Genomic DNA, 25,093 nt, shown 5'->3' on the forward strand with positions numbered 1-25,093 from the left:
TCAGGAGAATGTCATAGACATATATGTTCATCTTAAAGAAGACATCTTTTAAAATTTCCTAAGACCGTATGTGCAGTTCAGAGAGATGTGGGCTGGATAGTAGAACAGTTATGTGAATTCTTAACTAGTGGAACAACTTATCCAAAAATTGACAATCAAGATCAACCTGAAGATAGGTTTCTGTCATAATGTGTGAGGGTTCTGTTCAGTATAGAGAGGAAATACAGGCTAAGCATGTGGGATCAAGGGCTGGGCTCTTCTGCTTAATAGCTGTTTGACCTTAGGGAACTTTTCTTTCCGTGCCTCAGTTTTTCTATCAATAAAATGGGAGTCTGCATCTTAAGATGGCTTAGAGTACTGAGTGAACATAGTGTTCAGAAAAGTGGGCCACTAATATGCAGGGAGAATTTGTAGAGTGGCAGAGTACTTTATAATTAAATCACCAAGTTAAAGAGCAAGATAAGTCCCTGTTAGAAGAAATGTCCCCAGAGTGGCCAGATGAACATCTGTCAGGGATGCTGTAAAGAGGTCCCTTCCTTTAATGAGAAGGTTGGATTAGATGATCTCTCAACGTCTAGGATTCTTTGTCAGTTTAATTGTGCCCTAAATACTTGAAGTTATAATTCTGCTTATGGAGTAATTCTATAGAATTACTTGCCAAGAGGAGATGGGGGTCACCCATAACAAAATGGGCATGCTTTGGAAACATCTGAGGACTTGGAAAGCCAGTAGCTCATCTTTCCAATGTTGGGTGAAAACATGAGAAAGATACATAGCCACAACCTAGAGAAAAACACCGACCTGTAAAACTGAAGAAAGAAGAAAGAAACAGAGATTTGGCTGCTTCGTTTGGTCTTTAAAACGAACATCTGCCTTTACACATCATCTGAAATATACATTAGGCCCAATAGGAATATACACCTTCAGTAATCTGCCAACAATATCAAGGTAACTTCCTTGCTTTGTTTGCAAGAAGTTGTTTGCTAATTTTTTTAAAATCTGATTTTATTATACTACAAAGCCATCAGTACTTTTTTTGCAGCCTGTACAGCCCTCAGATTAAAGCCAAAGGCAATCAAACCAAATGAACAAAACTTAATGACTTGAGGAGTGGCCAAGATGGTGGAGCAGAAAGACCCTGAGCTCACCTCCTCCCAGAGGCACACCAAAATTGCAACTATTTATAGACAAAGTATCCATGAGAGCAACCTGAAGACTAGCAAAAAAGGTCTTTTAAGAGCTGACAGTTACAAAGAAGGAACCACAATGAGAAGGGGAGAAGGGACAGAGATGCAATTAGTCAAGACTCATGCCCACCAGGTAGGTGACACGGGAATGGGAGGATAATTACAATTGCAGAAGTTCTCCCGCAAAAGCAAGGGGTCCAAGCCCCACAATGGGCTTCCCATCCCAGGGATCCTGCACTGGGGAGACAAGCCCCTGGAACATTTGGCTTTGAAGGCCAGTGTAGGGAGACCCAGAGATCCGTGGGAAATAGAGACCCCACTCTTAAATGGCACACACAAAATCTCACACACTCCAAGACCCAGGGAAGAAGCAGTAATTTGAAAGGAGGCTGGATCAAACCCACTTGCTGACCTTGGAGAGCCTCCTGAAGAGGCAGGAGGCAACTGAAATTCACCCTGGGGACATAGATGCCAGCAGCCGCCATTTTGGGGAGTTCAACCCACCATGAGGACACTGGCACTGGTAAGCACCACTGGAATCCTCCCTCTAGCTTATTAGTGATGGAACCTACCTGCCCACCAGCCAGTCAGCATCCTCCTAGGATGCCCCAGGCCAGGTGTCCCAGATGGGCAGGGACACGACCTCACCCACCAGCAGAAAGGACCCCCTGAGGCCCCAGCCCTGCCCGAGGACACACCCTCACCTGCCAGATGGCCCAGGACCCAGCCCCACCCAACTAGTGGGCCTACACCAGCTCTGGAACCTCCAGCCCCTCAGTCAGAGACCCCAGGACCCAGGTCCACCAGTGGGCTGACACTAGCCTTGGGAAGAGGCCTCACCCACCAGTGGGGGGACACCAGCCCCATGAACACCAAGACCCTCCAGCCAGCTGTGTCAGGACCCAGTGCATTCACCAGCAAGCTAACACCAACTCCAGGAGCACCAGGGCCCTGGCCCTGCCCACCTGCGGGCCAGCACCAAATCTGCAACCCCTGGCCCCCACAGCCAGAGACCCCAGGACCCATCTCCACCCATTAGTGGGCTAGCAGTAGCCCCAGGACCTGGCCTTGCCCACTAGTGGATGGGCATCAGCCCTGGGACCCCCCTGGGCCCAAACCCCACCCACCAGTGGGCTGACCAAACCCCAGGACCACACAGACCCACTGACAGCCATGTCAAGACCACACCCACCCATTATCAGGCCAGCATCACTCCAGGATGCCCTGGGTCCTGGCCCTGACCAATGGGAGGACAAAAGCAGCTCCAGGACACTTTGGGCCCCTCAGCCATCCATGTTAGGATCCGGCCCCACCAAACACTGAGCCATCACCAGCGTTGGGTCACCTGGGACCCTCAGCCAGCCATATCAAGAAGCAGCCCCACCCACCAGCGTCCCACACCAGCCCCAGGACACTCCTGGGCCATGGCCCTGCCCATCAGTAGGCCAACACTAGCTCCGGGACCCCCAGCCCAGCATTCAGCCACTCTGGGACCGAGCTCCACCCACCAATGGGCTAGCACTATCCCTGGGACCCCCAGGCGGGATCTGTAGACAGTTGCCTCATGACCTGGGCCTGCCCACTGGTGAGCTGGCACCAGGACCAGGACACCCCTCGCTGTGCAGTCAGCCATGCCAAGACCCAGACTGAACAAAACAGAGCCTTACAACCAACTGGAATGACAACCAGCAACACCTGCCAGCATGTCCACAGTAGTCAGCCGACCACAACAGAAGGTCCCAAGCAGCCCACATAAGAGGGCACCCCTAAAGCAAGTAGCTCTGGTAACCACAGGAGAGTGTGCTGCCAGGCCCCATAGGACGTGTCCTGCATAAGGTCACTTCTCCAAGATTGGGAAGCATAACCAACCAACTAAATACATAGAAATAAAAACAGGAAATTAGACAAAATGAGGCAACAGAGAAATATATTCCAAATAAAGGAAAAGAAAAAACCTCCAAAGAAGAACTAAGTGAAGTGCAGATAAGCGAATCTACTTGATAGAGAGTTCAAGGCAATGATCATAAAGATGCTCAAAGAAGAGCCTCCTTCTGTCTCTCTCATCCTGTAGGACCCTTGAAACATCCTGCAGGTGGCTCCTATCTTGTGGGAATGTTATTCACAGAAAATCATATCACCTTGTAAGGCCTTCCTCTGGTCTCAGGGAAGGTATAAAGGAAAGCAGGAGGGGCTGGACAGAGGGGTCAATGGTTGCCTGGAGAGGTGGCTATTGACAGAACCACAGGTGGGGAGGAAGCTGTGCTAATTAACTGGATCTGGCTCTACAGCTTCCTTGGTCTCCTAAGCCCAGGATGATACCTGCCTCCCTCAGTGTGCTCTGGCTAAGCTTAGAAATGCTTCCTTAGGAGGAGACTGAATAAATTTGAGTTTTGAAGTCAGAGGCCCCAGATCTGAATACCAGTTAAGCCACTTCCTGGCTGGGTGATTCTACCAAGTTAACTTATCCTCTCTGAGTTTCAGTTTTCCCATCTGAAAATGTGTGTAAAATCAGAACCTCTCTCTGTGGATTTTTGGTGAGGATTAAATGAAAAAGTTCTGAGAACTGTGAAAATATAAAATGAGTACTAAATAAATATCGTTAGTTGCTGTGGGGGAAAAAAAGATGCTCGAAGAACTTGGGAGAAGAATGAATGAAAAGAGAGAGAAGTTAGAAGTTTTTAACAAAGAGTTAGAAAATATAAAGAAGAACCAAACAGAAGTGAATAATTCAATAACTGAAATTAAAAATATACTAGAAGGAATCAACAGTAGATTAGATAATATAGAGGAACAGATCAGTGATTTGGAAGATAGAGTAATTACTGTCTGAAATTACTGAAACTGAACTGAAAAAAATAATAAAAAGAAATGAGGACAGTTTAAGAAACCTCTGGGACAACATCAAGCATACTAACATTCACATAATAGGGGTTCCAGAAGGAGAAGAGAGAGAGAAGGGGGCAGAGAAATATTTGAAGACATAATAGCTGAAAACATCCCTTCCTGGGAAAGGGAAAAAGACATCCAGATCCAGGAAGCACAGTGAGTCTCAACATGATCAACTGAAAGAGAACCACACCAAGACACATTGTAATTAAAATGGTGAAAATTAAAGATAAATAGAAAATATTAAAAGCAGCAAGGGAAAAGCAGCAAGTTACATACAAAGGAACTCCTGTAAGGCTATCAGCTGGCTTTTCAGCAGAAACTCTGCAGGCCAGAAGGGAGTGACACAATATATTTAAAATGATGAAAAGGAAAAACCTACAACCAAGAATACTCCACCCAGCAAGACTCTCATTCAGATTTGATGGAAATATCAAAAGTTTTACAGACAAGCAAAAGTTAAAAGAGTTTGGCATCACCAAACCAGTGTTACAAGAAATGTTAAAGGGACTTCTCTGAGCAAAAAAAGAGAAGGCCACAACTAGGAACATGTAAATTACAAAATGAAAAAGCTCATCAGTAAAGGCAAATAACTACTTTAAATATAATTGGACTAAATGCTCCAATCAAAGACATAGAACGGCTACAAAAACAAGACCCACATATATGCTGCCTACAAAAGACTCAGTTAAGATCTAAAGACACACACAGACTGAAAGTGAGGGGATGGAAAAAGGTATTTTATACAAATAGAAACAAAAATAAAGCCGAGGTAGCAATGTTTATATCAGACCAAATAGATCTTAAAACAAATATCGTAACAAGAGACAAAGAAAGACATTATATAATGATCAAGAGATCAATCCAACGAGAAGACATAACAATTGGAAATATATATGGACTCAGCACAGAAGCATGTATTTACTTATTTTAAAATTTATTTATTTATTATTTTATTTATTTTTGGCTGTGTTGGGTCTTCATTGCTGCACATGGGCTTTCTCTAGTTGCAGTGAGTGGGGGCTACTCTTCATTGCTGTGCACAGGCTTCTCATTGTGGGGACTTCTCTTGTTGCAGAGCATGGGCTGTAGGTGCGTGGGCTTCAGTTGTTGTGGCACATGGGCTCAGTAGTTGTGGCTAGCCAGCTCTAGAGCACAGGCTCAGGAGTTGTGGCGCATGGGCTTAGTTGCTCCGTGGCATGTGGGATCTTCCCAGACCAGGGCTTGAACCCATGTCCCCTGCACTGGCAGGCAGATTCTTAACCACTGTGCCAACAGGGAAGTCCCAGCAGAGGAGAATTTAAATACAAAGAGCAAATATTAATAGACATAAAGGGAGACATTGACAGTAAAACAATAATAGGGGACTTTAACAACCCACAGATAGCAATGGACAGCTCTTCCAGGGAGAAAATCAATAAGGAAACACTGGCCTTAAACAACACATTAGATTAGGTGGACTTAATAGATATACATAGAACATTTCATCCAAAAGCTGCAGAATACATATTCTTTTCAAGTGCACATGGAATGTTCTCCAGGGTAGATCATATGCTAGGCCACAAAACGAGTCTCAGTAAGTTTAAGAAGATTGAAGTTATATCAAGCCTCTTTCTGATCACAAACCTATGAGACTAGAAATCAACTGTAAGAAAATAAGTACAAAAAACACAAACACATGGAGGCTAAACAAATACTACTAATCAACGAATGGCTCACTGAAGAAATCGAAGAAATAAAAAAAAAAATCTGGAGAAAAATGAAAAGACAATGACCCAAAATCTACAAGATGCAGCAAAAGCATTTCTAAGAGGGAAGGTTATGCTGATAAAAGCTTACCTCAGGAAACAAGAAAAATCTCAAATAAACAACCTAAACTTAGACCTAAATGAACTAAAGATCAAACAACACCCAAAGTTAGTAGAAGGAAAGAGATCATAAGGATTTAAGCAGAAATAAATGAAATACAGACTAAAAAACAATAGAAAATATTAATAAAAACTAAGAGCTCATTCTTTGAAAAGAAACAAAATCAATAAGCTGTTAGCTGTTTCATCAAGAAAAAAAAAAAAAGGACCCAAGTCAATAGAATCAGAAATGAAAACAGAGAATTTACAATCAACACCATAGAAATACAAAGGATCATAAGAGATTACTATGAACAATTATATGCCAATAAAATGGACAACCTAGAAGTGTACAGTCTCCCAAGATTGAATCAGGAAGAAATAGAAAATATGAACAGACCAATTACCAGTAATGAAATTGAATCAGCAATTTAAAAAAATTCCAACAAACAAAAGTCCAGGGCCAGATGTTTTCACAGCTGAATTCTACCAAACATTTAGAGAAGAGTTAACATCTGTCCTCCCAAGCTATTTCAAAAAATTGAAGAGGAAGCAACACTCCTGAACTCATTCTGTGAGGCCAGCATCACCCTGATACCAATACCAGACAAAGATATTACAAAAAAGAAAATTACAGGCCAATATCACTGATAAACATAGATGCAAAAATCCTCAACAAAATATCAGCAAGCCAAATATTAGCAAACCAAACCAAATTCAACAATATATTAGAAGGATTATACACCATGATCAAGTGGGATTTATCCCAGGATGGTTCAAGATCTGCAAATCAATCAATATGATACACTACATTAACAAACTGAAGAATAAAGATCATATGATTATCTCAATGGATGCAGAAAAAGCTTTTGACAAAATTCAACATCCATTTATGATAAAAAACTCTCCAGAAAGTGGATATAAAGGGAATCTACCTCAACATAATAAAGGCCATATATAACAAACCCACAGCTAACATCATACACGTGGTGAAAAGCTGAAAGCATTTCCTCTAAGATTGGGAACAAGAGAAGGATGCCCATTCTCACCACGTTTATTTAACATAGTATTGGAAGTTCTAGCCACATAAATCAGATAGGAAAAAGAAATAAAAGGAAGCCAAATTGGAAAGGAAGAAGTAAAACTGTCACTATTTTCAGACGACATGGTACTATACATAGAAAATCCTAAAGGCACCACCAGAAAACTACTAAAGCTCATCAATTTGAATTTGGTAAAGTTTCAGGATACAAGATTAATATACAGAAATCTGTTGCCATTCTATATGTGAACAGCAAACTATCAGAAAGAGAAATTAAGGAAAACAATCCCATTTACCATCACATCAAAAAGAATAAAATACCTAGGAATAAACCTACCTAAGTAGGTAAAAGACCTGTACTTGATAAGACACTGATGAAAGAAATTGAAGACGACACAGATGGAAAGACACACTGTGTTCATGGATTGGATTTTTTTTTTTTTGGCTGTGCCACACAGCATGCAGGATCTTAGTTGCCCGACCAGGAATCGAACCCGTGCCCTCTGCAGTGGAAGCACAGAGTCCTAACCACTGGATCGCCAGGGAATTCCCTGGAAGAATACTGTTAAAAGGACCATACTACCCAAGGCAATATATAAATTCAATGCAAGCCCTATCAAAATACCAATGGTACTTGTCACACAACTAGAACAAAAACTTTTAAAATTTGTATGGAAACACAAAAATACAAACACAAAATAGCCAAAATAATCTTGAGAAAGAACAAAGCTGGAGGAGTCATGCTCCCTGACTTCAGACTATACTACAAAGCTACAGTAATCAAAACAGTATGGTACTGGCATAAAAAAACAGACATATAGATCAATGGAACCAAAAAGACAGCCCAGAAATGAACTCACTCTTTTTTTTTAAGATTAAAAAAAAAAAACAAATTTATTTATTTATTTATGGCTGTGTTGGGTCTTCGTTGCTGTGCGTGGGCTCTCTCTAGTTGCAGTGAGCGGGGGCTACTCTTCATTGCAGTGTGCAGGCTTCTCATTGCGGTGGCTTCTCTTGTTGTTTCTCTTGTTGCAGAGCATGGGCTCTAGGTGCATGGGCTTCAGTAGTTGTGGCATGCAGGCTCAGTAGTTGTGGCACACAGGCTTAGCTGCTCCACGGCATGTGGGATCTTCCTGGACAAGGGCTCGAACCCACGTCCCCTGCATTGGCAGGCGGATTCTTTTTTTGTTGTTTTTTTGGTTTTTTTTGCGTTACACGGGCCTCTCACTGTTGGGGCCTCTCCCGTTGCAGAGCACAGGCTCTGGACCCGCAGGCCCAGTGGCCATGGCTCACGGGCCCAGCTGCTCTGCGGCACGTGGGATCCTCCTGGACCGGGGCACGAACCCGTGTCCCAAACCCGTGTCCCCTGCATTGGCAGGCGGACTCTCAACCACTGTGCCACCAGGGATCCCGGCAGGCAGATTCTTAACCACTGCGCTACCAGGGAAGTCCTCAAGATTTTTTTGATGTGGATCATTTTTAAAGTCTTTATTGAATTTGTTACAATATTGCTTCTGTTTTATGTTTTGGTTTTTTGGCCGCTAGGCATGTGAGATTTTAGCTCCCCTACCAGGATCAAACCCACATCCCCTGCACTGGAAGACAAAGACCTAACCACTGGACCGCCAGGGAAGTCCATGAACCCACTCTTATATGGGCAATTAGTCTATGACAAAGGAGACAAGAATATATGATGGAGAAAAACAATGTCTTCAATAAATGGTGTTGAGAAAATTGGGCAACTACATGCAGAAGAATCAAATGGGACTACTTTCTCATACCATATAAAAAATAAACTCAAAATGGATTAAAGACTTAAATGTAAGACTGAAACCATAAACTCCTGAAAGAAAAATAGGCAGTACTCTCTTTGACATTGGTCTTAGCAATACATTTTTTTTTTCATATATCTCCAGGCAAGGGCAACAAAAGCAAAAATTTAAAAATGGAACTACATCAAACTATAAAGTTTTGCACAGTGAAGGAAACTATCAGCAAAATTAAAAGGCCATCTACTGAATGGGAGAACCTACTTGCAAATGATATATTCAATAAGGGATTAATATCCAAAATACACAAAGAACTCATACAACTCAACATCGAAGAACAAACAACTCAATTTTAAAATGGCCAGAGATCCTGGATGGACATTTTTCCAAAGAAAACATACAGATGGCCAACAGGCATGTGAAAAGGATGCTGAACTTCACTTGTCATCAGGGAAATGCAAATCAAGACCACAATGAGATATCACATCACATCTGTCAGCATGGTTATTATATAAAAGATAACAAATAACAACTGTTGGCCAGGATGTGGAGAAAAGGGAACCCTCATGCACTTCTGGTGGGAATGTAAATTGGTGCAGCCACTATGGAAAACAGTAAGGAGGTTTCTCAAAAAATTAAAAATAGAGCTACCATATGATCCAGAAATTCTACTTCTGTATATTTATCTGAAGAAAATGAAAACACTAATTAGAAAAGCTATATGCACCCCTATATTCATTGCAACATTATTTACAATAGCCAAGATATGGAAACAACCTAAGTGCCCATCAAAAGATGAATGATTAAGAAGATGTGATACACACACACACACACCCACACACACACACACACACAGGACTATTACTCAGCCACAAAAAAAAAGAATAACATTTTACCATTTGTGACAACATGAATGGATCAGAGGGTGTTATGCTAAGTGATATAAGTCAGACAGACAAAGACAAATATTGCATAATTTCACTTATTGTAGAATCTAAAAAACAAATGAAAGTGAGCCCATGCGCTCTGGAACCCATGTACCACAACTAGAGAGAAGCCTGTGTTGCAACAAAGAGCCCACCTGCCGCAACTAAAATAAAAATAAATAAATAAATAATAAAAATAAATAAATATTTTTTAAAATTTAAAAAATAAAAAACAACATTTTTCCATTTTGAAACAGCGGACTGAACATCTTTTTTTTTTTTTTGCGGTACGCGGGCCTCTCACTGTTGGGGCCTCTCCCTTGCGGAGCACAATCTCCGGACACGCAGGCTCATGGGCCATGGCTCATGGGCCCAGCCGCTCCGCGGCATGTGGGATCTTCCCAGACCAGGGCACGAACCCGTGTCCCCTGCATTGGCAGGCAGACTCTCAACCACTGCGCCACCAGGGAAGCCCTGAACATATTTTCACACCCCAAAATCTCACTGAAAAGGCAGAAGAAGAAAAAGAAAAATACAATAGAAGATTATCCAGGAATCTAAATACCAAAAACATCCAAATAAAGGAATTTCTCTAAAAAAAACAAAAAAACAAAAAACAAATGAACAAACGTAACAAAACAGAAACAGAGTCATAGATACAGAGAACAAACAGGTGTTGCCAGAGCGAAGGGGGCTAGGGGGAGGAGAGAAATAAGTGAGGGAAGATTAAGAGGTACAAACTTTCAGTTACAAAATAAATGAGTCATAGGTATGAAATATACAGCATGAGGAATATAGTCAATAATTAGGTAATATCTTTGTATGGTGACAGATGACAACTAGACTTATCATGGTGATCGTTTTGAAATGTATAGCAATATTGAATCACTATGTTGTATATCAGGAACTAACATAGTGTTATAATTCAATTATCCTTCAAAAACAAACCAACCAACAAACAAACTCATAGAAAAAGAGATCAAATTTATGACTACCAGTGGTGAGGGGAGGGGAAATTAAATGAAGACAGTCAAAAGGTATAAACTTCTAGTTACAGGATAAATAAGTACTAGAGATGTAATGTACAACATGATAAATATAATTAACACTGTTGTATGTTATAAATGGAAGTTGTTAGAAGAGTAAGTCCTAAGAGTTCTCATCACAAGGAAAAATGTATTTTTTTCTATTTCTTTAGTTTTGCATCTATATGAGATGATGGATGTTCACTAAACCTATTGTGGTCATCATTTCATGATGTATGTAAATCAAATCATTGTATTGTACACCTTAAACTTATACAGTGCTGTATGTCAATTATAACTCAGTAAAACTCGGAAAAAGTCAGCAAATTATTATTTAAAGTAAAAAAAATTAAAACTTAATGGCTTGAGATTTTTGATATGTATTCATACTGTTAACTAGCAAAGTAACAGAGATCCAGAAATGTAATATTTACCCATAGAAAAGTGATCTTAAAAAGTCAGGAGGGGGCTTCCCTGGTGGCGCAGTGGTTGAGAGTCCGCCTGCCGATGCAGGGGACACGGGCTCGTGCCCCGGTCCGGGAAAATCCCACATGCCGCGGAGCGGCTGGGCCCGTGAGCCATGGCCGCTGAGCCTGCGCGTCCGGAGCCTGTGCTCCGCAATGGGAGAGGCCACAACAGTGAGAGGCCCGCGTACCGGAAAAAAAAAAAAAAAAAAGTCAGGAGAAAATGCCCCCTACAGCTCCTTGCTACAACTTCATCTCAAGAGAACATAGGAGAAAATCCTAAAAAGGGGTCACTTTATTTAGAGTTAAATGATTCTATGAACACAACCATTCAACTATATATGGAAATATAAAATTCTCAATATTGGTCAAACAAACACAAAATCTCCAAGTGGCTTAATAAGTGTACAAATTCTCAAAATTGTATTTCCTATTATTACAAGTATTTATATTTCTAGTTATTATTTTCCTAGCTATAATCTTAAGCATTAAATATTTTAGACTTTTTTTTTTTTGCATTACGCGGGCCTCTCACTGTTGTAGCCTCTCTCGTTGCGGAGCACAGGCTCCGGACGCACAGGCTCAGCAGCCATGGCTCACAGGCCCAGCCGCTCCGCGGCATGTGGGATCTTCCTGGACCGGGGCACGAAGCCGTGTCCCCTGCATCGGCAGGCAGACTCTCAACCACTGCGCCACCAGGGAAGCCCAAGCATTAAGTATTTTAGAAACATATTATACTTACAATATACATACAAAAAAGTGCATATATCTTAGGTGGACAATATGAATTTTTACAAACTACACATACCCATGTAATAAGCCCCTAGATAAAAACTGAACATTAACACTGTTTTGAAATTCTTTATTCACTTTCAAGAGGAAAAAATTAATGTTCTATTCTGGATACTTGGTGGCATGCCATGTAACTTTAAAAGCAACATACCCATCTTGAACATCTTCTGGGACTTTCTATTTTTTTTGTTTTGTTTTGTTTTCACATTTATTTATTTATTTATTCGTTTTGGTGCACAGGCTTCTCTCTAGTTGTGGCTCGCGGGCTCCAGAGCACGCGGGCTAGGTAGTAGTAGCATTTGTGCTCTCTAAATGTGTTGCGCGGGCTCTAGAGTGCGCAGGCTTAGTTGCCCCACAGCATGTGGGATCTTAGTTCCCAGACCAGGGATCAAACTCACGTCCCCTGCATTGTAAGGCGGATGCTTAACAACTGGACCACCAGGGAAGTCCCCCGTCTGGGACTTTCAATATCACTTGTGGTAGACAAAATAATAGCTTTCTAACGATATCCGTGTCCTAATCCCCAGAACCTGTGAATATGTTTCCTTACATACCAAAAGAGTCTTTGCAGGTGTGATTGAATTAAGGATTCTGAGATGGGAAGATTATCCTGAACTATCTGAATGGATCCAATGTAATAAATTATAAGGGTCTTTTTAAGTAAAAGAGGCAGGCAGGAGAGTCAGAGAAGGAGATGTGACAAGGGAAGCAGATGCCAGAAAGAGCATAAGGCAAGGAATGTGGGTAGCCTCTAAAAAATGGAAAAGGCAAGGAAGCAGATTCTCCCCTGCAGTCTAAGGAAGACAAAACTACTGATACCTTTGTTTTTTTTAATTGAGAAATAATTGACATATAACATTATATTAGGTTCAGGTGTACAACACAAGGGTTTGACATATGTATATCTTATGAAATGATCACCACAATAAATCTAGTTAACATTGATCACCACACATAGTTATAAAATTTTTTTCTTGCGATGATATCTACACTGCTTCTTTGATTTTAGCCCCTCAAAACCCATTTCAGACTCCTAACCTCCAGAACTGGAAGATAATACAATTGTATTTTTAAGCCACTAAGTTTTATGTAACTTGTTACAGCAGCAGTAGGAAACTAATACACCATCTGGAGTATGGTGAATCTGTGTCCAGAATCATATATCTTATTGCCTATCTAATAGCTTCATGTGGCTATCTCATAGGCATCTCAAACCTAACATCACAAATTAAACCTTTATTTTTTAACTCCCCAAACCTGATCACTCCTTCAGCTTTTCTCATCTTGGTAAATGGCACCAATCACCCAACTACTAATGCCAGACATCTGGAAGTCAACCTTGTTTCCTTCGTTTTCTGTCATCGTCTCATACCCAATCTATAATGAAGTTGCAACAATTCTACTTCCAAACTAAATATCATATCGATCCACTTCAAATGAGTTTCACTGCCACCATTTTTTTTACAATTACTTTTATTTTATTCTCTTTAATATGGAATGTGTGCATATACTACAAAATACAAAAGATATAAGTAGGAATTCAGTGAAAAGTCTATCTCCTCCCAACCCTTCCAGATGCAATCAGTGGTACCAGGTTGTTTGTATGTGTATGTTTGTGTGTGTGTGTGTGTGTGTGTGTGTGTGTGTGTGTTATCTTTCAGAGGCTTTTTTTTCTTCCACTGCTACCATTCTTGACTCTCACCCAATCCCTTCTCCACAGAACAGCCAAAGTGATATTTAAAAAAAGAAATCTCCTGGCACTTCCTTGCATGAAACCCCTTAATGTCTGTCCTTTTGTGGCTGATATGATCTTTTGGTGGCTCCAAGCTAGCTGCAGGGGAACTAACAGTTCACAACTATTCTGCAAATTAAAGCATCATTAACTGAAATACATCAAGTGCAAAAGTTTGATTGGACTTGAAGTTCACTTTATAGCAAGAACCGTCAGTGAATTGTTAGGCTGTTTAAATAGTTTCGCCTGCGATAAATTCTTTAATGGTTGTAAAAAAAATATTTTAATGTTCTGTATCACCAATTCAAAGCTTCTTGTCAATGGTGACTAGGAATTCGAAACGATCATTAGAAAGTCTTCATCAGGAGCTGTGTGAGGCCTTTCCCCACAGTTTCTTGGCCACCTCTGTGCTCCTCCCTGGAGCAGGAAGGCCTGGGTGTTCCCTGCAGGGGAGGCCGAGGCTGAGCTCATTATAAGGATCAGCTGGTCTCTGCCTTGCCTGGGTCATCATCAGCACTCCACTGAGCCCTCTAGCAGACACGGTTCTGGAGTGGCACAGCTTCACTCAGGACAGGGCTCTGGGTCGACCCCGAGACGACCGTATTGTTTTGGTCATGCCTATGAAATGACTGCGTGGCTGGAAGGCGTTAAGAAATTGCATCTCGGGCCCAAGGCCAAAACAATTGCCTCGTGCGGCGCTCGGCTTCCGAACTTTCGCGTGGCACGCAAACGAGCCCCTCAGGGGCGGGACACTGGCCGGCCGCCCGGGGCTGTGCCACGACCACGGAAGGCACCACCCCGCCCCGGCCTCCTCGCACAGCCAATCGCAGAATTCGTCCCCGCTTACGTAAGGCACGTCGGCAGATTCGGGTGGGAACGCAGGGCGCGCGGGGTGTGCGGGGTTGGGGTCGAGGCGCGTCATCGCCCGCGGGGTCGAGTGGCGGAAGCCAAGGGGGCGGTCTCACGCCAGCCTGCTTTACGGCGTGGCGCTCAGCTCTTGTCCACGAGGCCCGGCGGCGGCAGCGGCAACGCGGGAGGAACGGCGGATCGGCGCCTGGTGAGAACCGCGCGCCCGCCGGGGACTCGGGGGAGGCGGGCTCGGGGAGCGCAGCCTCCGGGCCCGCACCCTGAGGCCTCAGCTCCCCGGCCAGAGGCTCCGCACCCGGCCCGAGGCTCCGCACCCGGCCCGAGGCTCCGCACCCGGCCCGGGCCTGGCTCTGTCTCCCGCGGGCCTGCACGCCAGGGCCGCTCTTTAGTTCCTATGTGGGCTCAGCCTTTGGCCCGTGGAGCAGACGGGTTGAGTGCGGGCTCCGGGCGAATAACCGGGAGTGGGGCGCGGGGTGTTAGAGGGAGGCCAGCTGCACTCCATCCCACCGGCTGTCCTGAAAGATAGCAAGCATCCCGTCACGGAGGTGTGCAGGAGAGGGCGGAGAGCTCCATGACGGACAAGTGGCCCCGGGGTGTAAAGGGTTGGACTGAAAGATCATCTTGAGGGTCTGCGCCCCACCCTGACTGTATTCTGAGTCTGGGCTTTCTTGGAAGCTTGATATGCGTTTATTTTCCCTCCAATCCGGAGCACACTTGTAAAAAAGCACGAAAAAGTTTTTTTTTTTTTTTTGAATTCTAATGGAGAAGAGGGGTGGGGTACAGCTTGGCATTTAGAGATAACTGGTTAACCCGGTTGTGGGAGCTCAGGAAGAAGTCACACCAGAGTATAGCTCAGGATAGAGTTGTGAATTTCAGACCCTCCTGATTCCTGTGTCATCCCGTCTGCACTGAGGGAAGAGAGTGATACATCATATGTTCCCTTCATTTCCATGGTGCCTGGCAGGACCAGGCATAAGGAAGGTTCTCACTCATGGGTGTTTATGAAATGAACAGACACAGGCAAACACTGGATATGGGCACTATCTTGAATGCTGATTTGGTGTTTGGTTCTGGTAATTGTTAACTGTGATTTGGGGCAAGTAAATTGGTTTTCACTGTACCTCATTGTGCCCATTTGTGAAATGGGGCTAATAAGATAGGGCTGTGAAGATGAAGTGAGTTAATGCTTGTGAAGCTCTTAACACAGTGCCTGGCAATTGTTTACTTTGATGGTTTCCTCTGCTCAGAGACTGCTTGAGCCAAGTGTTTGTCTTTTTCTATAGTTGAGTGGGACAACAGTATTTATTTTTCTGGACAGGGTCACTCACCTTTTGTCAGTATTAATAATGGTCAGTCTTGAGTTGAGAGAATGCAGGTTTCTCAGAGATTGCCAGTGAGATCAAGGTGAAGTTGTATTTTTCGGGTATTTTTCTGGTTTTAGTGGCTCTGGTTACTAACTATTAGGGAATTGAGTGAAATGGATGTAAATATCCAATCCATCTGCTTTCTGAGCTTTAGGCTTTAAGGACTGTGGACAGTGCAGCTTCAGTGTCCATTTAAAAGATTTCTTGTTTTTAATAAAATATTTCAAATATGCTGAAAAGGGGGCTTCCCTGGTGGCACAGTGGTTGAGAGTCCACCTGCCGTTGCAGGGGACCACGGGTTCATGCCCCGGTCCAAGAAGATCCCACATGCCGCAGAGCGGCTGGGCCCATGAGCCATGGCTGCTGAGCCTGCGCGTCCGGAGCCTGTGCTCCGCAACGGGAGAGGCCACAACAGTGAGAGGCCCGCATACCGCAAAAAAAAAAAAAAAAAAAAAAAAATGCCGAAAAGGACAGAACAATACGACACTCTACCAATCATCAAGATTGAAGACATATTAACATGTTACCATGTTAGTTTCAGACCTCTACTTATGTTATTTTAAAAATGTTTACATAGACAACAAAAACCCTTTAGGCCCTCTTTTCCTTTCCCTTCCCTCCTCCTTCAGACGTAACTACTTTCCTTAGTTGCTGTGTAATTTTATTACAGATCAATAAACAACATACAGTAATGTTTTACATATTTTAAAAAATGGCCCTTTTTTATCTTTTTAGAATTTTCTGTTTTCCTCTAATGTTATGTTTTTGAGGTTTATCAGTATTGACACATTTAGACATAGTCCATTTGTTTTCATTGCTGCCTAGGATTCCAGTGTGTAAAGAAGCTAGTTTTATCTTGTTTTACATTGCACTTTATGCAACTTAAATCCTCCTATCATAGTTTAAGTCCATTATCTCACATTTATTCATTCCATACTGATCATGGAGACTTTGGTTACAGTTCTTAGTATAAAAATAGATCCTTGGGGGGCTCCCCTGGTGGCGCAGTGGTTGAGAGTCCGCCTGCCAATGCAGGGGACACGGGTTCGTGCCCCGGTCCGGGAGGATCCCACATGCCGCGGAGCGGCTGGGCCCGTGAGCCATGGCCGCTGAGCCTGCGCGTCCCGAGCCTGTGCTCCGCAACGGGAGAGGCCACAGCGGTGAGAGGCCCGCGTACCGCAAAAAAAAAACAAAAATGGATCCTTGGGCATGACATTTTAATGGTTTTTTTTTGTTTTTTGGGGGGGATCTTCCCAGACCGGGGCACGAACGCGCGTCCCCTGCATCGGCAGGCGGACTCTCAACCACTGCGCCACCAGGGAAGCCCAGGCATGACATTTTATACAGAACAAATAATAATGTATACTAGGCGGAGAAAGAAAATTTGTTAATTTTGTTCCTGGTGCTTCTGTTTGGGAAAGTGAACTGGTAAAGATCTATTATGTGGCCAGGTGTCATGTACTAGATTGTAAGTTCCTAAAAATCAGAGGTGAGGTCTTTCTCAGCTCTGTCTCTCAGTTTTTGTTTTGTTTTTTGGCCATGCCACGTGGCATGTGGGATCTTGGTTCCCCAAGCAGGGATCAAACCCCCGCCCCCTGCATTGGAAGTGTGGAGTCTTAACCACTGGACTGCCAGGGAAGTCCCTCTCAGTTTTCTTTACAGTGCTCTGCACAGAGTCAGTTCTCAATAAGTGTTTGTGACATTGGTCATTTTTACTTCCAGGGCTCTCATAACCCTACATATATTTGAAAAGTTGATGGCCAGCAATTTTCAAAATTGCACTTTTAGGTTTGATATTTCTAATGCCTTTTAACTTTCCCATTTTACCACTTAATTCAGAAACATAATTAAGAGCAGTTAAAAAACAAGGTATGCAACAACAGTGTAGTATAAGTTACTAATTGCATGATACACACTCTATGTATTTATAAAATATATTTGTATTTATATGTGTGAAGAACTGTGTATTTATTTGTATATGCATAGTTTATCTGCAGAAGGATAGATAAACTAGTAATTCTAAGCATTCAGGGAGAAGAACTACATGTCTGGGAACACAGATGAGAAGACGTTTTGCTCTATAGCCTCCTGTGCCTTTTCAGTTTTAAACCATGTGAATGTACTACCTAATAAAAAAAAAGTTAAATAAAATTTTTTTTTTTTCTTTTTGCTGTACGCGGGCCTCTCACTGTTGTGGCCTCTCCCGTTATGGAGCACAGGCTCCGGACGCGCAGGCCCAGTGGCCATGGCTCATGGGCCCAGCCGCTCCGTGGCACGTGGGATCCTCTCGGACTGGGGCACGACCGCGCGTCCCCTGCATCGGCAGGTGGACTCTCAACCACTGCACCCCCAGGGAAGCCCAAGAATTCTCCTCTTAACAAAGGATTTTTACCATTATTATTTTTTTTCCTAAGATTTAACTTTATTCCTTAAAAAAGTTTTGGCCTTAGTAACATTGTTTTATTTTTCATAGTTTGTGTATATGGCTACCTTACTTTCAGTTTTGGTATAATAACTTTTGAGTTACTTGGTAAATACTAAACATTTTAGAATTGCCCAATGGAAAGTTTACTATTCTCTTAAAATAAATACAAATTTATCAACCATGAATGATTTGCTTTGCCTCACCCAGCAAATTAAATATCACCAACAATTTATTCAGATCACATTTAATGATGAGTGGGAAAAGATTTATGTACAAGAACACTTAGGACAACTGTTTTTGGAAAAATATTTTTGTCTCTTTGGTTAGGTAGTGCTTAGATCTCACAAATACAACTCACTTGACAGAATGCTCGCTTCACTATCTTACAAATGCTTTCCATTGGGTGGAATTAGCTCTTACTGGAGATTATAAATTCTGAATGGGCCTAATGATGGGCAATTTGTGTGATTATAGAAGTTCTAGCCTACGAGAGATGAGATATCAACAGCAGAAGGCTACTGACGAGATTTCCACTGAGTTTCAGAGTCTGCCCTGATTGAAAAGGCAGCTTCCCTTTTATTGGCATCCTTACTCAAGCTTCTCTGGATTCCTGATTGCAAATTCTAAATATTGATACACTTCCAGAGACATAAGCATTGAGATCAGTCCGTGAAGTGAAATTTTACATTGATATAAGGAAGTTTTAAAAGCTCCTTGAAACATAGCTCTTATCCCTTGCCCCTGGTTTTTACTTTTTGAAAGGAGGGTATAGAATTGTGGGGGGATGGGTGGGCAAAGGAGTTGAGCAATAGTATATGTGTATATTATGGGACCACAGTGCTCAGAGGGAGGCAGCCACGAAGAGGGGTGGAGTAAGGAGGAACTGAGGTTTACGCGAAGGCTTTCCAGAAGAGATGACACTTAGCCTGAGTTTTAAAGGATGAGGAAGAATCCAGGCAAGAGGGAAAGGAAGTTTTAGGTAGAGGAGCTTGCATCTACAAAGGCACAGAGATATGGAGACCCACTGGTTGAACTGCAGGCACTTTGGCATGGCTTTGGTTCAGAGTGAGGATAGTTGTAAGGGGACAAATGGTTGGAAGGATGAACTAGGTCCAGATCAGCAATTTGCAATTTATCCATAGGTGGTATATCCTGTTTAGCAATGTAATCAGATTTATAAACTTTGGAAAGATCACCCTGAAAGTTTTTGGGAGGCAGGGCAAGACTAGAGACAGGCAAACCACTTTGACAGCTGTTAGAATAGCTCTGACCTAAGATCAGGGATTGGACTAGGGGATGTTCTGGTGGGTGGGGATGGAGAGGAGATTGATTTGAAAGATATTCATTCCGGAGGTTGAACTGACAGGACTGAGGAGGTACAGGGTGAGGAGCAGAGAAGACAAGGAATGCAAGGCATTTGGATGAATGGAAGTTCATAACAGAGTTAGAGAATAAGGAAGGAGGAACAGATTTGGAAAAGAAAGTGAGTTCAGTTTGGGACAGTGACTTTGACGTGCCTATGGGACCGGAGATAGCTGGTAGGTATTTGGAGTTGTCAAGTGTGTAGGTACTGGCTATGGATGCTAATGAGGCCTTGAAGGTAGGGGTTTTTGTTTCATCTTACTCATCTTTTCCTTAGCACTAATCACAGTGCTTTGTATATAGTGTGTAGCATGAGGGTGAATAGCTCACATTGCTTATAGGATGTGATCTTGAATGTTGGGGAAGTAATTTCCTCTCTTAAGACTTGTGTTTTTCTCTTTCTGTAAGTGGGGGAGTTGAACTAGATCAGTGGTTCTCAACCAGACTTTCGCTCTAATCTTGTATGTTGGGATCAATTGTGAGGAATGGCAAGTAATTTTTAGTTAATAATAAAGAGCTGATGTTTGCTTGCCTTTTAAATGAGAGTTGATTTATATTAAACTGTTTTTAAATTGCATTCCAGCATGCTTTCTTAAGAGAAAAGGGTGGAGTCATAGTTGGTCTGCTGGAATGTCATAACTTGATATACCAGTGGGTGTGTCACACAGAAGTGGGGTGGAAAAGTTAAGAATCACTATACTAAATGGTGCTTAAGGACTTAAGACGGCAAAATTTTACGTTTATATCTAGGACCTATTATTCTGATTATAAAGAATTTTTATTTTTTGTGTCTATAATGTCTTTTAAATTTATTTTTTACTGAAGTATAGTTGAACTACAATGTTGTATTAATTACTGCTGTACAGCAAAGTGACTCATTTATACATATATATACATTCTTTTTCATATTCTTTTGCATTATGGTTTATCATAGGATATTAATTTTTATTTTTGCAACTTCAGGAACTCTATTTTAAGAACCTCTCAAAAAGAAAACAAGTCATGGAGAAGAAGGAGAATAACCGAAAGCTTCGGGTTTGTGTTGCTACTTGCAACCGTGCCGATTATTCTAAACTCGCCCCAATCATGTTTGGCATTAAAATGGAACCTGAGTTCTTTGAACTTGACGTGGTGGTACTTGGCTCTCACCTGATAGATGACTATGGGTAAGATGAAAGCATTTTCTTATGATATTCTTCATTGCAACACGATGTACCGGTGAGAACTTTGGTCTTGGAGCTGTGTGGACCCGGCTTCAAATCCCAATTCTACCACTTAGTTTTTAGGTAGCCTTGGAGAAGTTGCCTAGCATCTCTGAGCCTCAGGTTCCTCAGTTATAAAATGGAGTGAAAACTTGTGTTGTAGGTTATTGTGAAGAATGGAGATAGTGACATAAAGTATCTATACAGGGATGCTGCCTGTTAGATGGTTGGTAAATTATAGCTATTATTATTATTACTTTTATTTGGTATTACATCCGGAAATGCCATTTATAAATATATGTTGTGTGACTATAATGTGATTCTATGTAATCTGTTTTGTGAGTTCTAATGCTAATCCTATATTAAAAATGCATATAAAGTAGTAGATATGGAACAAGATTTTAAAAATCTAATTGATCCACAAGATAAAGTAGAATTTTATAATACCGTTACCATTAATTCTTACTTTGGAGACATTAGGTTTGTTATTGATCACACTCTAAATATGAAAAACGAAACTTGGGAAATCTTTGAGGGAGCAGGTGTATAAACCAAAGGTGAACATTTTGTTACATGTAATAAAGTGGCATTTAGTACACCCTTGTGGCATGAAAACATTAATGCAGCCTCCAAAGTATTGAATATGAAAGAAGCTTGTGTTAAGGTAAAATTGTCTTTTTAAATGTCCTTTAACAATAAGATAATAACAGCAAAAACAAATAAAAACCTGCCCCCCAAAACCAGTTTAGCAATTTGCTCTAAGAAAATACTTTTAAAGACAAGAGAAGAAACTTATGGAGAGCTCAAAAGTTCACAGATTTTTAAAATGTGAAATGAATTCTGGCTGTCTAAGAAAATCCACTTGGGTTTTCTTACATTATTGAACAGAGATAGGACAAAGTAAAGGAGAAATTTTAGCTAGAGCCTGAGGGGAAAGTCTAAGTGTGTTCTTTTACTTCTGTGAGAAAAGTTTGGCAGAAGACTAGTCGGGGAGAGGCTTTCAAGGAGATTGTGGTAGGTTTCTTATCTGCCTACCACAGTAATTAAGCGGGGAAGGTAGTATTTGTCAGGTGAGACTGCTGAAATGGAAACTTGACTAGTACTTAATGGAAATGTATGTCTACAGTGCATTCTAGCACAAGAAATTGGTTGCTTCTGGGGAGAAGAACTGGATAACTGGTAAAACAGAAGTGAGAAGTAGCCTTTTCACTGTACAAGCTTTTGTATCTTGAGTTTTGTTTTATTTATCTATTTATTTGTTTATTTATGGCTGTGTTGGGTCTTCGTTGCTGCATGCGGGGCTTCTCTAGTTGCAGCGAGCAGGGGCTACTCTTTGTTGTGGTGTGCGGGCTTCTCATTGCGGTGGTTTCTCTTGTTCCGGAGCACGGGCTCTAGGCGCGCAGGCTTCAGTAGTTGTGGCACGCGAGCTCAGTAGTTGTGGCTCATGGGCTCTAGAGCACAGGCTCAGTAGTTGTGGTGCACGGGCTTAGTTGCTGTGGCATGTCCATTCTAAATGTCATAGTTTGCATCTACTAACCCCAAACTCCCAGTTCATCCCTCTCCCTCCCCCCGCACCCCCTAGGCAACCACAAATCTGTTCTCTATGTTTGTGAGTCTGTTTTTGTCTTGTAGATAGATTCATTTGTGCCATATTTAATTTAATTTAATTTAATTTATTTGGCCACACCATGCGGCTTGTGGGATCTTAGTTCCCCGACCAGAGATTGAACCTGGGCCGTGGCAGTGAAAGTGCCAAGTCCTAACCACTGGACCACCCGGAAGTTCCCTGAATTATCTATTTTTTCTTGATTCAGTTTTGGTGGGCTGTATGTTTCTAGAAAGTTGTCCATTTCTTCTAGGTGGTCAAATTTGTTGGCAAATAATTTTTCATAGTGTTCTCTTATGGTTTTTTGTATTTCTGTGGTATCATTTGAGATTTCTCCTTTTTCCTTTCTTATTTTGTTTATTTGGGTTCTCTCTCTTTTTTTCTTGGTGAGCCTGGCCAGAGGTTTGTCAATGTTGTTTACCCTTTCAAAGAACCAACTCTTGGTTGTATTGATTTTTTTCTATTTTTTAATCTCTATTTTATTTATTTCCTCTCTGATCTTTATTATTTCCTTCCTTCTGCTGACTTTAGGTTTTGTTTGTTCTTCTTTTTCTAATACTTTTAGGTGGTAGGTTAGGTTGTTTATTTGAGGTTTTTCTTGTTTTTTTGAGGAAGGCCTGTATTGCTATAAACTTCCCTCTAAGAACTGCTTTTGCTGCATCCCGTAGATTTTGTATGGTTGTGTATTCATTGTCATTTGTCTCACGGTATTTTTAAATTTCTGTTTTGATTTCCTTATTGACTCATTGGTTTTTTAGTAGCATGTTGTTTAGTCTCCATGTAATTGTTTTTTTCTCATTTCTTTTCCTGTGGTTGATTTCTAGTTTCATGCCTTTGTAGTCAGAGAAGATGCTTGAAATAACTTCTATACTTTTAAATTTGTTGAGGTGAGTTGTTTTTTGTTTTTTAAAAATATTTATTTATTTATTTTTGACTGTGTTGGGTCTTTGCGGCCGCACCAAGGCTTTCTCCACTTGCAGTGAGCGGGGGCTACTCTTTGCTGTGGTGCGCATGCTTCTCATTGCAGTGGCTTCTCTTGTTGTGGAGCGCAGGCTCTAGGGGTGTGGGCTGCAGTAGCTGTGGCATGCGGGCTCAGTAGTTGTGGCTCATGGGCTCTAGAGTGCAGGCTCAGTAGCTGTGGTACATGGGCTTAGTTGCTCCACGGCATGTGGGAATCTTCCTGGACTAGGGCTTGAACCCGTGTCCCTTGCATTGACAGGCGGATTCTTAACCACTGCGCCACCAGGGAAGTCCCGAGGTGAGTTTTGTGCCCTAGTATGTGGTCAATCCTAGAGAGTGTTCCATGTGCACTTGAAAAGAATGTGTATTCTGGGTTTTTTGGATGTAAAAACTGTCCTGAAAATATCAGTTAAGTCAAACTTGTTCTATTGTATCATTTAGGATCTCTGTTGCCTTATTGATTTTCTGTGTAGAAGATCTGTGCATTGATGTGAGTGGGGTGTTAAAGGCTCCTACTATAGGGCTTCCCTGGTGGTGCAGTGGTTGAGAGTCCGCCTGCCGATGCAGGGGACACGGGTTCATGCCCCGGTCCGGGAAGATCCCACGTGCCGCGGAGTGGCTGGGCCCATGAGCCATGGCCGCTGAGCCTGCGTGTCTGGAGCCTGTGCTCCGCAACGGGAGGGGCCACAACAGTGAGAGGCCCACGTATCGCAAAAAAAAAACCCAAAAGTCTCCTACTATTATTGTATTCCCATCAATGTCTTCCTTTATGTCTGTTAATATTTGTTTTAAGTATTTGGGTGCTCCTATGTTAGGTACACATATGTTGACAAGTGTAAAATCCTCTTCTTGTATTGATCCTTTTATCATTATATAGTGTCCTTCTTTATCTTTCTTGATGGCCTTTGTTTTAAAGTCTGTTTTGTCTGATATGAGTATTGCAACTCCTGTTTTCTTGTCATTTCTGTTTGCATGAAACATCTTTTTCCATCCCCTCACTTTCAATCGATGTGTGTCCTTTGCCCTAAGGTGGGTCTCTTGTAGGCAGTGTATTGTTGGCCCTTGATTTTTAATCCAGTCTGCCACTCTGTGTCTTTCAATTGGAGCACTCAGCCCATTGACATTTAAGGTAATTATTCATACATATGTATTTATTGCCATTTTAAACCTTGTTTTCCAGTTGATTCTATGTTTCTTCTTTGTTCCTTTCTTTTTCCTTTAATGGTTTGATGATTTCCTTTTCTTTTATGCTTGTGTTTTCTTCTTTTTGGTTTTGTGAATCTGTTTTATGTTTGTGATTTGTGGTTGCCCTGTTTTTCAAGTATGTTAACCCCTTCCTATATTTGCTTGCTTTAGACTGATAGTCATATAGGATCAGACACATTCTTAAAAAAAAAAAAAGCAATCTACATTTTCTTACTCTCCTTCCCCACATTTTGTGATTTTGATTTCCTTTTTTACAACTTCACGTTTATCCTTTTGCCGTTCCTTGTGTTTATCGTCACTTTCACAAATAGGCTTTTTAAAAAAAATCTGTATATTGGCTTAAGTGATTTACTTTCCTACTGTGATTTCCTCCTTCCTATATCTTCTTGCTTCTTTTCTATTTAGAGAAGACCTTTCAATATTCCTTTTAG

The 25,093-nt window shown here is 41.9% G+C and overlaps 1 protein-coding gene across 2 annotated transcripts in view; it reads left to right on the forward strand.

Moving 5' to 3' along the window:
* The window catches only part of GNE (glucosamine (UDP-N-acetyl)-2-epimerase/N-acetylmannosamine kinase), a 103,226-nt gene that overhangs the window by 47,923 nt on the left and 30,210 nt on the right, over positions 1-25,093 (forward strand). The window contains exons 1-2 of one of the 2 annotated variants that reach the window (XM_060154826.1): positions 14,612-14,727; positions 20,652-20,854. In XM_060154826.1, coding sequence (XP_060010809.1) covers positions 20,691-20,854 — 164 coding nt within the window. In that variant the 5' untranslated portion in view covers positions 14,612-14,727; positions 20,652-20,690. Of the gene's footprint in view, positions 1-14,611; positions 14,728-20,651; positions 20,855-25,093 lie in introns of those variants that run through there. The other variant, XM_060154824.1, reaches the window with a different exon arrangement.

This window comes from Lagenorhynchus albirostris, chromosome 7 (assembly GCF_949774975.1).
Source record: "Lagenorhynchus albirostris chromosome 7, mLagAlb1.1, whole genome shotgun sequence".
Taxonomy (NCBI): Eukaryota; Metazoa; Chordata; class Mammalia; order Artiodactyla; family Delphinidae; genus Lagenorhynchus; species Lagenorhynchus albirostris.